The sequence below is a fragment of the Blennius ocellaris genome (genome assembly GCF_963422515.1).
Source record: "Blennius ocellaris genome assembly, chromosome: 16".
NCBI classification, from domain to species: domain Eukaryota; kingdom Metazoa; phylum Chordata; class Actinopteri; order Blenniiformes; family Blenniidae; genus Blennius; species Blennius ocellaris.
This window is the reverse complement of record NC_137665.1, coordinates 14,824,953-14,840,762: the sequence shown is the minus strand read 5'-3', so window position 1 is coordinate 14,840,762 and position 15,810 is coordinate 14,824,953. Positions and strand designations below refer to the sequence as shown.

The window sequence follows — 15,810 nt, the reverse complement described above, 5'->3', positions numbered from 1 at the left end:
CACATGCAACCGTGAAAACGAGGCTTAACAGCTGCTGAAGGTTCAGATATACTGTCGTTTTGAAACAAGTGCAAAAATGAAGTGAAAATTAAATTTCAATTACAATTTACGATGGGAAACATTTCATTACATTTTCAGCTGTTTTTGTACCTGTTTTTAGCCGTTTCATCTTTCTCTTTCATACAATATTGACATTTACCAATAGAATAAACATACTGTATTAATTATAGCAGGGAAATTCATTTCAGCTTTGCTCTACGCAGAATAAATAGAAAGAAAGTTGAAAAACAAATAAGACAGAATAACAATTAAATAAATAGTTTCAAACAGAACTATGTCCAAAATACAGTGAACACTATTCACAGGGATGACTTATATAGGCTTATAGCCACAGGAAGGACATTTAAACCATTTGATCTCTTTTTGAGCAGTTTCTTCTGTTTTTCTTTCATTATTTTAAGTCCCCTCCCCCCATTTATATAAAGTCCTTTTAGCATTTGCCCTCATTTGAGAGATTAGTCAATTTGAAAATGACCCTGTTTATTTGTAAATAAAACAAAACTGTAAACAAGACAAAATGTTTGTTTTGGTATTATTCAGTGGCAGGTTCAGGGAGCCGCTACAAAAAGGACCAAACAGCCGCTTGTGCCTCCAGAGCTGCAGGTTTCAGACTCCTGAAATCGATTAAATGGAGGTTTACAAAAAAAAGCCATTTCTCTTCTCCACCAGATGGCAGAAAGGAGCTTCACCATTAAGACTCCTGTATCTACTCTACTTTATTATTATTGTTTAGTGTTGTCAGGTTGGATTTTAAAAAAAAGTTTTCTATGCTGGCACACATTAAATTAATAATTTGCCCAAACCAATTAAAGAGTTGAAAACATTTCAGCAACATCCCAACTCAACTTTCACATTTGATTTGCATTTAAAATATCAATTTGTGAAAGTGCAACATGCTTCTGGTTATAAAAGTTCTTGTTTCTGTACGTTAGAGAGCGTGGCTGTAGCCACCAGTGTGGCTTCATGGTAATTTTTGGAAACATCCGAGGTTCACAATCCTTCTACATACAATTTGAGGGGAACATCATGGAAAACGGTATTGGTCCACTGGCAGAAATTTCGGATGGAGGAATGCTGTTAAAAAGAAATGCAAAGTTCCTCATAAAAAAGTGATATACTTGGTATGCTGCTTTATGACAAAAGTCATATCTTATTATATTAATTCTTTCTGGGAAATGACACGAGTTACTCTCTTCAGTCCACTTTTAAATTCCTTACGTGAAACACCTGTAAATCGTATTTGACTTTGGATAATACATATGAACTTGAGCGCCATCTCATTCTTAGATCATATGATTTAATAAGATGTCTGTCCAGCCTTTGCACCCATAATTGCTTTAGCTCTTCTCAGAAGGCTTTCCAGAAGGTTTCGGTGGGTTTATGGGACTTTTGAAACATTAGTTAGGTCAGACACTGATGTGGGAAAAGAAGGCCTGGCTCAGGTCTCTGATCTAATTCATGCCAAAGGCGTTCTGTCGGGTTGAGGTCAGGACTCTGTGCAGTTGAGGCCAAACTGGATCATCCATGTCTTTATGCACTCTGCTTTGTGGATTAGGAAGGGTCCATCTCCAAATGGTTTCCACAAAGTTGGGACCATGAAATTGTCCAAAATGTCTCGGGATGCTGAAGCTTTCCGAGTTCCACACCATAACCCCGCACCTACCGAAACCGTTGAACTTGGTATACGTCTATAGGTGATTGATTTTATACACTTCTGGCCATGGAAGTCATTGGAGGACGTGGATTCAATAGATTAGATAGCTGAGCAAATACTTTTACTTTACTTTTTTTTTTTTTATATAGTGTGTAATCAACATGATGAAATCCTCTTCTGCTCTGTAAAGTCCAAACTAAATAAGGTGGCATTGACTTGCATTGAAGAACAGAGAACTAAAAATCTACTGAACGTCTACGAGATCAAGTTTAACTTATTTATAAAACTTTATTTTCTTCTTTTTCCAACTCATCTGCTGTTCCTCTTGGAAAACGTCCAAGTGTTAAATCTAAACCACAAACATGGTACATACATCAAACAGCACACAGCGCCATCTACGTTGTTGGAAAAATACACAGTCTACAGTGGAACGAAGTTCAGCAACCATGAGAGTGATGGTAATGAGAGATATATCACAAGCCTGCCCATGTAGCTTCAGATTGCTGGAGAGATGCAAAACAGAGGGGGGTAAAAAAAAAAAAAAAGAAGAAGAAACACACAAATACATGATCATTTCTTATCTGATATCCACTGGTTGTTCTGGTCACATGGGACGGCCGCTCACACTGAGGAGGGATTGTAGATGTTGAAACCTCCAGGTCACACAAAAGTTACATTCAGTTTGGGGGGGGGATACCAGAGAAACAATAATAAAAAATAGAATTATAATAGAGAAAATAAATGTATATATTCAGCATACATAGGTCATCGTCTATTTGGCTAACACGTCGGCCGAGCAGATTTGTTCCTGAGGTGCTGCGAGGCGGCTTTGAACACTGATCTTCCACTGTCGGGGATGCACGAACTAACAATGTGACACTCAAATGTGATTGACCTCTAAATCTCTCCCCATCTATCTCTGCCGGCACAGTCGTGTTGAATGGACGGACGGGACGGGCTTTGAGAACGCGAGAAAGTCAAAGGAGAACTCTGAATAGCCAATTACGCGTAAATGAGCTCTCGTGACTCCGGACGTCTCCAGATGAGCGGTTTTCAATCATAAAATGGAAAACAAAGAGTGAGCGTTTTGGGCGGCGAGGGATCTTCTTGGTGCATATCGACGCAGAGTCACAAGAACGCGACGGGGATGAGCGTACCTTCTGGTGCGAGTGTGGCGCAGAACGGAGACACAGACCGTAGAACGATGCAAGCGAGGTAGCATTGATGAGGGGGACAGGAGGGACCTGAGAGGACGAGCAGGCAGCGCCGGGTAAATAAAATGCTTGCATTTGCATTCCTGTGTACAAACAAGACGGATAGCCCTGTGAGAGAGAGAGAGAGAGGGAGAGAGAGAGAGAGAGACAGAGAGGAGAGAGAGAGAGAGAGAGACAGACAGAGAGGAGAGAGGGAGAGAGACAGAGAGGAGAGAGAGACAGAGAGGAGAGAGAGACAGAGAGAGAGAGAGAGAGAGAGAGAGAGAGAGGTGCATAAACTCCGCCCTCCTTGGTTTCAGCTGGTGAACAAATCAGAAATACACGTTGCGCATGTGTGTGTGTGTTTGTGTGTGCGTGTGTGTTTGTGTGTGCGTGTGTGTGTGCCGAGAGCAAAGAGTCACTCCGCCTTTAGGTTAGTGTGTGTGTGGATTCTAGAAACTGACTGCAACTCTCCAGAGCAATGACTCAAATTACATTTTTGAGAACAAAAGCGCGGGTCTTCAAGCTTCTTTTTTGTCAAAAAGAAAATACCAATGTCACAATCGAAATACTGAAAACCCATTTACAAAGAAGAAAAATACAAAATAAAAACATTCACCTTCCTTAAATGACTTCCTACAGTAGCATATCTTCTTAGAAATCAGTTTAAATCAATTGGAAATACATGCACAATATGAATGGACATTACTTCTTTTCTTTTTCACAATACTGTAACATTGTAGGCGTTGCATTATACCTAGTCTGCTTTACAAACACTTATGAACACAAATGAAACTGAAAGAAGTCACTGATGTGCATGCGCTCGTGCTGAAAATAAAAAAAAAACAAACAAAACCAAAACAAATCACAACCATTTTTAACGTTTCACATTATCGCATCATGAAAAAAAAAATATATAGAGAGAGAGAAATGATTGGAAATAAAACATGTTGATACGAGCGGGGTAAATTGGGAGGCAGGGTCCATTTGGTTTTTGTTTACGGGTTGGAAAAGGTCAAGGGTCAGGACTGCTGGCCGCCCCACTGGCTCTCCACGGGCCGCCGGAGAAGCTCCTCTACGTGCCTCGCCACGTCCATGGTGTCGTCTAAGTCAAAGTCTCCATCCGTATCCAGCATGGAGTCGCTCCTGCCACAGAAAACACAGAGGAGCCGACCACAGTCAGACAAACCGGCAGCCCAAACCTCTCAAAACAGCCAGAGCAGCCAGACAGCATTCACAAAATATGCACACGCACGCATACACACACACATGGACGCTGGCACGGAGCACACACACACACGTGTGTGAAGGACTTACATGGTTGGGTATATCTGATAGGTGTGGGGGTGATTTACAGGTGCTGGGGAGGCACCTTGATCCATGTAGGTCGGATTTCCACTTGTTGGGTCTGGATTGGCTGTAGTAAACCTGCACGTGCACAAACACACGTTAATGGAACCTTAGATATGGAAAAACAAATAAAAGACAACCACCTTATGAATGAACAATAATCATGTTCGTGCCTTGTATCTTAAAACATAAACGAGTAAAGGTGACTTTTTGTTCTCTGCTTGGAAACATGAAATCATTTGCACTAAAATGTGACGCCCATTTGAGTTGATGAAACTCAAACATTCTTTGTATTCAACTGCATTCAAGAAAACTCCAAATTAATGAAGCCGAAAGGGAGCAACTGTAGACGCTGCAGACCCAAACATTTATTTGTGTCCTTGTTTTGCACTAAAATCATGTTGCCTCTCAGAGACATGAAAAAAAAAACCAATAGAGTCCACAAGCATACAGTGCACTCCCAACAGAGGAGAGCAAAACAAGGCACCTCTGCTCATTATACACACACGGACACACATGAATCAAAGACAATTGCCTATGAGACCATGTTCAGCAGTTGCCTAAGCAACTACACGCCGCGTGTTTTCCAGGCCTCGCTGCATCATTATGGTCATTCGCTATATTGCGGGCGAACCCGCCGTGGAGATAGCAGGAAGGATGTTTTGCTAACTAACAAGCCTAACTCTAATGATGAATGGAGGACGAGCTGGCGCAGGAACTCGGGCCGACTCTAATTGGCCTCCTCCAACTGTAAGAGCTAACTAATAGCTCATCTGGATTCAAGGCCCAGTGATGAGCCATTAGCTCAAAATGTTGCTTCAAGCAAGAAAAATAAATGAAAATAAAATATAAAATGAAAGAACAGGAACTACTTACTCGGGTACAACTTGTTTGATCTGTGGCTTCACGTATCCGTCCACCGCTTTCGCTTTAAGACAAACAAGCAGAAAAAGAAAGAAAAGAAAAGACCAAAGTGAGCTTCCAGCGCTTTCCGCACATCTGCTCACTACAAAGGCTTTGCAGGTGTGACGGTAAATCCTGAAAACAGAAGGGTGCTTACAGAGTGGCGGGGTGTAATACTTGGAGAAGACCTCGTCCTTGGGCCTGTCGGGGTAGAGGAACAGGAGGTGGTTGAGGTCACTGATGCGGTCGGCCAGCGAGCGGATGGAGAAGTCTTTGGTTGTGTAGGGCATCAGATTCCAAACCATCCTCTCGCCTAGACCAACACACAACATCACGTTATCGTCAATATCAATAGCACAAATATGTTTTTTTAGGTCCCATTGAGACATGCAGCAAGAAACATACTGATTTACAGTACGTACAATGTATATACATAAAATACAGTAAACTCGTGCTTCAATCTGTCTTTTTACTGTGACTTTACTGTGTACATTCAAATAACAGTCTATTTGAACCAAACTTTTAAGTAGGATGAAATGCTGAAATCGTGCAGTGATAAAGATAAACTCAGGCAGCATAACATGCTCAAACAATACTAGACCAACACCAACCTGAAAGTAAACACTTGAATAGACACACTAGAGCCCCCTCCATTAGTTTTGATGGAGGAAAGACTCAGATTTTTTTTTTTTTAAAGCATAAACTCCCACAGACATGGTATCAAAAGTAGCACTCGGACACATAGACAAGCATGGATGGGACATTTATATTCCGCACTGGCATCAAAATGAACAATTTATTAAAGTTTATTAAAATTCAAAAAACGACCTGAACCGTGGCGTTGTGCTCGTTCTACCTGCTTTGTTGGGGTTTTCCGCCACCCAGGCGATTGTAATTCCTCCAATCTCAGAGTCGCTGAAGCGCAGCAGGAAGGTACCGTTGGGTTTGGACATCAGCATATCTTGAGCCTGCTGCTTGTTGACAAAGCCCAGGATGGCTCTACACAACAGAGAAGAGCAAATCAAGACCCAGAGTCTCCCTCTTCATCACGGCTGCTGCTGCTTCTCATTTCAATCCTTGTTTACTGCAGAGAGCCGGTTGCCATGGAAAATCAGAAAAGTGAACCCCCTTTTGCTTCAGTTTTGGAAATTGAAAAAAAATGGGGACAGGAAAACATTTCCTTTCACAGATATATACACGGTCCAGCTGTCAAACTGACAAAAGAGCGCCGGTGATTTTATATTATTTTTGTTCTGAGATGTTTTTCAGGCCAAAGGACTGAAGCTGACAGAAACACTCAGCAGTTTTCTCACCCGTCGTTCCAGTGTGGTTTCAGATGCTTCTTTGTGAGCTCCATAACACCATCAAACCACTGCCAGAATGTGAAATTCCTCCCTGGCAAGCTCTCCTGTACAACAAGAAACACAGTGTGGATGGGGAGAAAAAAAGCATTATTATTATTTTTAAGGGTTTATAGATTTCCTCTTGTCCATAAATACAGTCCAGCTGGATTCATGATTAACAAAGTTCGTGTGCAAGAAACTTAATGTTCCCGTTTCTCTACTGAGACTGATGTGAGATCGTTACGGATGCGAGTGATTTAACGACACCGTCACCAGCCAGAAAGAGGTGTTTCTTTTGTGTGTGCGTGGACGAATAGGGCCATTAAGACGAGGGCCCGGCTCCCAATGAGCAATTCTGACTGGGAGTCGATCACAGTCAGGCCGCGGAGCAAATGGAGCAAGAAATATTTGTATGTATGAATAACACAGTGATAGGAAACCTCACCATGAAGAGTAAATATGTGGTCGACATGTTTTATTAAAGTTGGCCCTGTGGGCTTTTTAAGAATGCACGGCGAAGAAAACCAGCATTGAGTGCGCTGCAGTACGAATCCATACATTAGAGATGAAGATAACGGTTTATAGAGTGCTCTTGGATGATTGGGGTGGGGGAGTGAGACCGACGCTCACCCTGTTAAACTGTGACCAAGTCATGGTCATGCTCCGGTAGTCGTCGGGGTTGTTGCTGGAGCTGCTGAAGGCCTTCTGAGCCAGAAAGACCAGGTTCTCCTCCGAAAGGCCGCGATTACTCTGCACCTCTGCCTTGTACTTCATGTTGATGGCGTCGCACAGCTGAGGCCAAAGCACCTTGTCAGGCACGAGGAAAGGCACCCGTCCCTGCAGACAAGCGGTCAAGAAAGATGGGACCATGAACACTTGAAGCCCTTTCCACATAATGTAGTTTGTGCACAAGCTTCTACTATTTTTTTTTTTACAGGGATCACCACAGAAACATAGACGTGTGTAGTTTTCACATTGGATGCAGCGTCACTGCATGGACACCATCCAACATAAAGATGGCATTTATACACTTATGACAGTTGTACCTGTAATGACACAAACTGACACGGAGTGACTCACCGGCTCTGCAAAAGCATTGTCCCACAAAACAGTTGCTGTGGCATTATTGTCTTGGCTACCATGTACTATCACCACAACAGGAAGTGACAGAGTCTGTATAGAGAAAGGACAGAAGGGCATCAGCATAGAAACACTGAAAATATGAATGATGCACAAAATATATGAAAAAAAAACAATGCATTCATTGTATTTCTATGGATTGAATTGTGAAAGAAAAAAACCCACGTGTTTTTAAACCACTGGGAGGGATGCAGAAGTGACGATATGGGAAATGATATGGCTGTGGGGACCGACGATCAATAGATGACGAGCACAAAATGATTAGACGGATCGATGTTGTGCACGTGTCACTGTATGTGCAGCAACACACGCTCAGGTCGTTGACAGAAATGAAGCGAATGCATCAAGGCTGTGGCGTCGTACGCGTCGCCTCCTCGCCCTCTTACCTTCACTTGAAAGACGAGCTCATTGCTTCCCACGCTGAACTGTGACTCGAACAGAATGGTGAACTTCTCCTCCGTAACAGATTCTGCCCCTCGTCTGTCCGACCGCTTGATCCCCTTTAGAGACTACAGGAGAGGCCGTGTGCGTGAGACGATGTCAAACAAATGTGCAGCTAAACGTACAGGGCATGTTTGCATAATGCAGCATTGTAAATAATGAGTCAGACTGCAAGGCTGGGCCTGAATAATCCATGTACTGCAACGTTTGCAGTGCACGGCAAAGACATAATCACTTTGCATGCGCAGTTAAAAGCAGGTTAAAAATCAATTCAGCTTAATGCTTCGCTGGAACTTGAAATGACTCATTTTTCTGTCGCTGTCAAGAACAGTTCCACTTTCTGTTGATTCCATAATTGTGGAATAATCAGCTCACTTAGACCATCAGGCTCCACTAACCATGTTCCTGAAGTGGGCGCTGAGTGTGCCTGTAGTCTGGTGGTACTCCATCACACAGTTATTGTTCAGAATCTCCCCACTGCTGTCACTTGGGGGGAGAGACAGAGACAGAGGGAGAGAGACAGAGAGAGAGAGGGGGAGCGAGACAGAGGGAGAGAGAATCAAGGACTGAGTAAATTAGCTCCACGCTCTGTATCTGTGACGCACTTGAGTGCTGCACATTGTCCTCTAAATAGGCGTCACTTTTCTCCCCAAATAAGTTCAGACAGATGGAGACATCTGAAAGCCACGCAGAGCAGAGGGATGATCGTCACGCTCGTTTTTCTGGGTCTAATTGGGGAGATTTAACCACCACCCTCCGTACTAAGCCGACGCACGCCGTTGAGGGGCGAGGCGGCAGGTGACGACGGAGCCGCTGAATTGCTCGGCCCCGTGTTCCCCGAGCCGCCTGGCTGCCCTGAGGTCTCGGAAGGTTTCTATTAGTCGGGAGGAATGTGGAACGAGCCTGTGGAACAGGCTAAATGTGGATTTTGTATCCACACTATAGATTCCTCTGCGGGCATTGTTCAAGTTCCACCCGTGTCTCTGTGGTGAGGTCTGGACAAGGCACTAGGCCAGGGGTCATGCTGGGATGCAGAGATCTCTGACAACAGGAGATCTGTGCATCCTGAAAACCGAATATGAAAATAGATTTTTTTTTTTATGCATGTAATTGACACAGAGGAGAAGACTGCAGTGTCCTCGATAAAATGTGTGAGTTGATAAATGCAGATGTTAAGAAAATAATAATAATTTCACTCACTTTCGGGTGTTTTCGTTCTTCAGCAGGGCCTTGGCCTGCTGTTCACTAATGATGGTGGCCTTCACCTGCGGGGGGTTCATGTGCACGTTTAGCTTCCCACCCACCAGAAGGCGCACCGTGGCGGCAAACTTGGTTTGAGTTTTGAGCACTTGTGGAGGCTGTTTCTCGATGATGAAGGTGCTGCGGGGACAAAAGAATATCGTTAGAGGGTCCAAACACAACCAACCATCGCTTTTGTCATCTAAATGCACACACTCCTGTATGTAACAGTGCTGGATTACAAAACAATCTATGAATACACGTATGGACAAAAAGGAGAGATTTTGCTATAAAACAGATGGGAGAACTTTTCTTTTCAAACTTTTTTATACTAAAATGACAAATATCAATACTTTTTGAATACTGTTTTTGCATGAATTCTCATGTTGACACATCAAAATTTACATTGTAGAGTTTGAAGTTAAAAAGTTATCACACTATTTTATTGGTATTTAGTGCTGATATGCAGGAATACTTCGACTTGTGATCATTAAAATTGGCTTTATATTGAGATTGTAGTCATTTTCTCTACTGATTTTCTGAAAATATAAACGATTTCATCGCGTATATGTTGCGCCACAACAAAATCAAAACTTTAAAGTTTAAATATAAAGGTTATTATGGCACAGTTTGACACTCCTGTGCTAAACTGAAATGGCACCGTTTCAGTGTTGTAATATTAAAAATCCAGCAGGATTCCCCTCAACTCTTCTGACCTGCTGCTTTTAGAACATTAACCTTTAAAACGGATCCTTATTAAACCACACACACTAATACAGGAAACCAACAAGGTTAACAATTACTCTCCTCTGAAATTGTACGTTTGCTTTCACATCCCAGCCATTTTCTGCCTCTTTTCTTTAATTTTAAGAGAGAGAACAGCAGACAGTCCCGCCGGGGCCGAGAGACCTCAGAAGCAAGCACACACTTTGATGAGGCTCGGAGCCCTCTGGTCTGCAGCAGAATCAAGTGGTGATGAGAAGACAACACTCTCCCATTTCCAGTGTGAAGTCTCCGGAGGCGTCAGAGGAATATAGAGAGGACGTTGTTGAGGAAACATAACCTTCGTCTGTGCCGAGCGTGATGGAAGTGCATTACTGGCTCGGTCACAGGCCCGTCCGCGGCCAATCAGAAATTGCTGTGACAATGACATGACTTCTCAGTGTGTTATGGGTGCCTGCAGGGACAATCTTCTCGGAACGTGGGTGGCGACGCTGTCAGAAACTTAAGCTTCCTTCTTGTTCAGAGATGCTGGAAGGCTAAGAGACCCTGGCAGATGCGCCTTTGGGACCCAAAATAATGGAGTGAAACAAGTTACATTTCCCTTTTTTTTTTTACCCCCCTCTCACTTGAAGCACGAGCTCACTGCGAGCTCTTTGCCTCTGCAGATCTTTATAGGTGTCTTCAAACTACCCACTCCAACAGTGGGGCTTCTTCAGTTTTATTCAAACTTCCACAAACTATTTTAATGCTGGGAGGGATAGACGGGTTTCTGCAGGGTGGGCAGGGGGGGGCTTTTATCTCTCTTAGATGGTGATCAAAGCGTTTTTCATAAAACAGATCAAATAAATGTGTTTTTAGAAAACAGAACTGACAATTCATTTAGAGTGGAAATGCACACACACTGTCATTATGCTACATTGTTCAGCCTGTGTAAAATGAATAATGTAAACCCTTCATTAATTTGTCGTCTTTTACTGCTTCTGTACTAATCACTGCACCTAGAAATGACTGTGTTGTATTTGGTGCTATATAAATCCCAATGAATTGGATTGGAACCGTCAAGCTGCTTCGATCATTTCGCTGCAACTCTGAATTGTGAAGTTGAAAGAGGTTTAAAGGAGAAACCCGACACTTTGAAGGACCTAAATATAAAAACAGATATTTGTGTTCAAATGCAGGAAGCTGTACTACAAAGCCATCATAAAAATAAATATTTAGCTAAAGTACTCCTTGCAGATCACATGAAAGGAATTCAAAATGAGATACAAACACCTGAAAAATACATGTACTTAAATGCAGTAACAAAGTAAAAAATGTTTGGTTTTCTGGCAATCCTGCAATTTTGGTTGGTTCCCAGATATTCAATATTTTATCCAAGTAAAACATATTGTTATTAACAATCATTATCATCGTGACAGCCCCCCCCCCCACCTATAATTGACAAAAATGCACATTATTAGACTGTAATTCAGACCAAAAATTCGAACTAATGCAGTATTTTCTTCTTTTTATCAGCAACTATTAAGGAACTCCACTATAACAACATGTTATAATGTTATTATGATTAGTTTTTCTGGTTTTCTTATCCCCTCATGGTTCTTTCTGATCCGTTCCCTGTCAGGTTTAAGTTGCAGCAGACTGAGCTCCCCTGTCCTCTGGTTCAGGTGTCTCTGCGCCCTCTCCCTGATTACTGCCTAAATGCTACCAGCTGCAGCTCCTCACTCCTCAGGCGCAGTGTGTTTATACGTGCCGTCCTCAGCCTTGTCAGTTGTCAGCTCGTCTGCTTCAGCCGCTGAGACGGGTTGTTACCTTGGTCCGTCTTGATCCAGTCCTGACCTTTGGCTGCACGTCTGAGATTATCCTCGTACCTCTGCCTGCTGGACCGATCACCCCCCCCCCCCCCCCCCCCCCCCCGTGTAACGAACACTGTGCCTTCCTTGACCAAGAATAAACTACCAAGAACAAGTCTGTCTGTGTGTTATGTGTTTAGGTTCCCTGCTGGAGTAGTAACCAGCAACTGTAATCAAGGTGTCAATCCACCACCACATTTTACACGCGTGCGAAAGAGCTTGCATCGAGTTGTGGAGAGAAAGAAAGAAAGAAAAAAAAAAAAAAACGTCACACACGCACCTGGTGACCAGTGCTGAGATGATATCTGTGATAGTGCTGTTGAGTTCATTAAGGAGCTCTTCAATGGGTCCGGGGATGGGCAGCTGCTGTCTGAGGTGCTCCGCTCTTCGAATCTGCTGCCTGTTCTGCCAAATAGTTTCTGCCAGCTTCTCACACCTGACATTGAACAAAACCCACACGCACACGCACACACACACACACACACACACACACACACACACACACACACACACACACACACACACACACACACACACACACACACACACACACACACACACACACACACACACACACACAGGCAAGATAAGGTACCAGTCAGAGGTGTTATTTCAATGTGAAATAAAGCTGTATCTCGAGGAGGTCGAACCAATAAAATAAGTAGAATAATACATTTAAAAAAAAAAAAACAGTTTCTCCACTTTGACGCTTCTAAGCTATTTGTCATCTTTACACTTCATGAGGCCATCCCATTGGCCGGAGTTTTAACACATGAGCCATACGTTTGACCCTCCTGAAATAAAAGATTAAAAGTAGCAATATAACTTCTAAATCGATAGATGGTCATTTTTTGGAAACACAGGCCGTGAAGAGGTCAGCTCGTCTCCGTCTTTGTCTTTCTTATTCGGAGCCAAAAAAAATTGGAAATGAACCCAGTGGTCGGCCGCTGGGAGCTTGTAAACCTGTGACCCTTTGCCCCGTGCAGGAGTCGAGAAGCTGTGATCTCAGTGGGAGGTGGGAAAGAACTCACCAGGACTGAAGGATGTCCAGGCCTCCCTCTGGCGGACCCCCGTTGCCCGCCAGCTGTTGCCGTCTCTTCCACTGGATTAGTTCGTCATCGAGAATGATGGTCTGCTGCTTCCTCAACAGCTGCAATGTTTTCTGATGCTTCTCTGCCAGGTCCTGCATACAACACACGCACACATCCGTAGCCTTAAGACGTGCATTTTCTCTTGACTTGCTTTTTAAGACAAATGTCATGTTGTTTTCCCGGAGTGTCCCACCAGTCTGTATTTCTGTAGTGTGTTGGCCTCTCTGGTCAGCCATGCCTCCACAGTGGCTCTCTTGTTGAGCAGGGTGGGCTCCCGGAGCTGCCGGTCAGCAGGGGGCAGCGTGGCCAGGCTGGTGAGCTGAGCTGGACAGGGGTGGAGATAAGAGTCACACACCGGTCCAGGAAGAGAGAGGATGCTAAAGTAACAGACCGGCGCGTGTGACTTATACCCATCTGAGAATTTAAAACCTTTCGCTCAACCTGCAACATGTAGCATGTAAAGAAAACGTCTGGGTTGATATTTCCATTGCTCGATCACAGGACTATTTCATACAGCTGTCAAAAGGTTGTAGAGGGGGTTTTATATCACATCAAACCGTTTAATCTCTTTTCGGACCACTCATTAAAATAAATGCCTCGCTTTAAGTCTGCATAAGATTCTGTTGCCACATCTTAATCACTGTCCTACATCACAATATGTTGTTTGCAAGAAAAGTGGCAGAAAAGACACATCAGGCTTTTGTTTAAAACATCATGTTACTTTTTTTTTTGTATGTGCTGTGTGTTAAATCAAATCATTCTATTTTTTTTCATAGATTTTCCCAGTTGAAAACATTGATTAGGTGTGTCAGAATTTTCAACATTTATAGGAATCCTATTCAAATATACACAAATCCTATGTATTGATCTTTTCATATCCTCGAATAAATCGAATGTTCAAGTAACCAAATATGAGCACGCCCAATAAGGGGTTGATAATATTTTTGACTGATCCTGAAATAGGATCCATGAAACGAGATTATCATGAGGGGATCCTTTGTTATTGTCACAATAACAAAGGTTTGAGTTTGTGAAATGTCTGACAAACAGTCTTAGACGTATGATCTATTCTCGAAAAAAAATAGAAATCTACTCAGTTTCAGATCCCACTCGTCCACACTGCTCACTTGTTAACGATCAAAGTATCAACTGACGCGAGGCGCTGAGTCTCACCCTGGATGCGAAGGCTCTCCTGGTACTGAATGATGAAGTATTCCTGGTTGTGCTGGAGCTTGCGCAGGTCGTTCTCGGTGTCCTGGGTCAGCAGGCGAAGCTCCTCAAAAGCTTGGTTGATCTGCTGGTATTTCTGAGACATGCTGTCCATCATCCCGCCCACCGGGGAGCTCGACTGTCGATCGCAGGGAGAGATGAGGTTTTGTGAGACGAGCACAGAGAGAAACGGAGGGAATGGTGGCTTTGAGGACGAGAGATTGCGATGGAGAATGGAATGTATATCGCCTGTCATTGGATTGTTTATGGTGGTTGTTAAGGGAAATGGCTGGTGAGTTACAAGCCGACATACAGGAGATATCCTCCGGGGGTGGTTTTGACTCGTGCATGTGGGCCTTTTGGACTCTAAAATCTTTACTGGCCACAAGCGAGAAAAGCGAACTGGTGAAGGAAGGAGAAACGCTGCAGCGAGACAGACGGCTCAGTCACTTGAAGGCCTGAATAGGTGCACTATGGTGCCTAAAGGTTCAGACTAAACAGGGTGAAATTCAATCAGTCCAAATGCGCATTCCGCTAACAGAAAAGGCATGTTGTGACTGAAAATCAATTCACCACAGGAGTTACTGAGAGTCAGATGTTTCACGCACTGCTGGTTTTATAACTCGGTGGATGTTACAAATGTCTTTGCTCCTCATTGTGAAGTCGCACAGATACAAAAGGTTTGCTTTTAGACCATTTCAGAGCACGATCGAGTCGATTGCAAGCGCCTGAACGGTGCCGCATCTGCAGCGACGCAAGCAAATCTGGAAACCTTTTTGTGAAATGAATAAATAAAGGAAAATGAGAGTTGTTATCCAATTACAAGATCTCTGTATCAGCCACCATTATGTCGTTCGGGCTTCCGTTTCTGTTTTTGCGGGGCCATCAAGTGAATAATGAATGGAAGAGCCACAGGTGTGTGCACAGGTGACAGCTTGCAATGTGTAATCTGCATCTCGCGGCCCGACTCACATTCGTGGCCTCTCTGACGAGCCGCTGCTCCGTGTAGAGGATGTGTTTGATACATCGGACCAGCTCCAGAGGACAGCGATCATACGTGCTCTGAAAGACAAGGAGCACATGAACCGCGTTAAGGCCTGTTAGCCCCTGACGAGCGGAGCGGCCGCCGCACACAGGGCTCACCAATTTAGCTGCATCAAAGCGGCTCGCTAAGTCCTGACGCCGATGCCGAGACACAGTGAAACCGAGCGCGTCACGGTTCATATAGAGACACGGCTTGTTAGCACGGTGCGGCTCGCGTCTCACAGCCATCGGCTCTCCACTTTCAACTTCTGAGTTTTGATATTTCCTCACATGGATATTTTGCATGTGAGATGTTTCCCCTTCTAAGACACCGAGAGAGGAACTCAGACGATCAACTCTGTTTCTGCTGCTGGAATACAAGACTTTCTGGATTTCCCCAATCAAAGATGTTGCCATCATAGGCAATAAATGTCATTTATTAAAGGGTTGCTGGTTCCACGTCGACTCTGAATGTGAAAAGTAGCAAGGTTTACCTATTTGATGCATTTTGTCTGCATAAAGTTCACAACACTCATTTCCCATGAAAATACCAGAAGAATAAGTTGTAAATCTTTGCGTCTCCTCTCATTT

At 43.6% G+C, this 15,810-nt stretch overlaps 1 protein-coding gene across 3 annotated transcripts in view; it reads right to left on the bottom strand.

The window, feature by feature from the left end:
• Positions 1–1,988: 1,988 nt before the first annotated feature.
• Positions 1,989–15,810, bottom strand: part of stat5a (signal transducer and activator of transcription 5a) — a 56,485-nt gene continuing 42,663 nt past the window's right edge. For 2 of the 3 annotated variants that reach the window (XM_080511128.1, XM_080511129.1), the window contains 16 exons: positions 15,169–15,258; positions 14,161–14,335; positions 13,181–13,311; positions 12,928–13,079; positions 12,177–12,332; positions 9,285–9,464; positions 8,483–8,570; positions 8,030–8,152; positions 7,584–7,676; positions 7,134–7,340; positions 6,474–6,568; positions 6,017–6,159; positions 5,318–5,473; positions 5,134–5,185; positions 4,225–4,335; positions 1,989–4,053 (listed from right to left, as the gene is read on the bottom strand). In XM_080511128.1, the coding sequence (XP_080367254.1) occupies positions 3,930–4,053; positions 4,225–4,335; positions 5,134–5,185; positions 5,318–5,473; positions 6,017–6,159; positions 6,474–6,568; positions 7,134–7,340; positions 7,584–7,676; positions 8,030–8,152; positions 8,483–8,570; positions 9,285–9,464; positions 12,177–12,332; positions 12,928–13,079; positions 13,181–13,311; positions 14,161–14,335; positions 15,169–15,258 (2,076 nt within the window). In that variant the 3' untranslated portion in view covers positions 1,989–3,929. The remainder of the gene's footprint in view (positions 4,054–4,224; positions 4,336–5,133; positions 5,186–5,317; positions 5,474–6,016; positions 6,160–6,473; positions 6,569–7,133; positions 7,341–7,583; positions 7,677–8,029; positions 8,153–8,482; positions 8,571–9,284; positions 9,465–12,176; positions 12,333–12,927; positions 13,080–13,180; positions 13,312–14,160; positions 14,336–15,168; positions 15,259–15,810) is intronic. The other variant, XM_080511130.1, reaches the window with a different exon arrangement.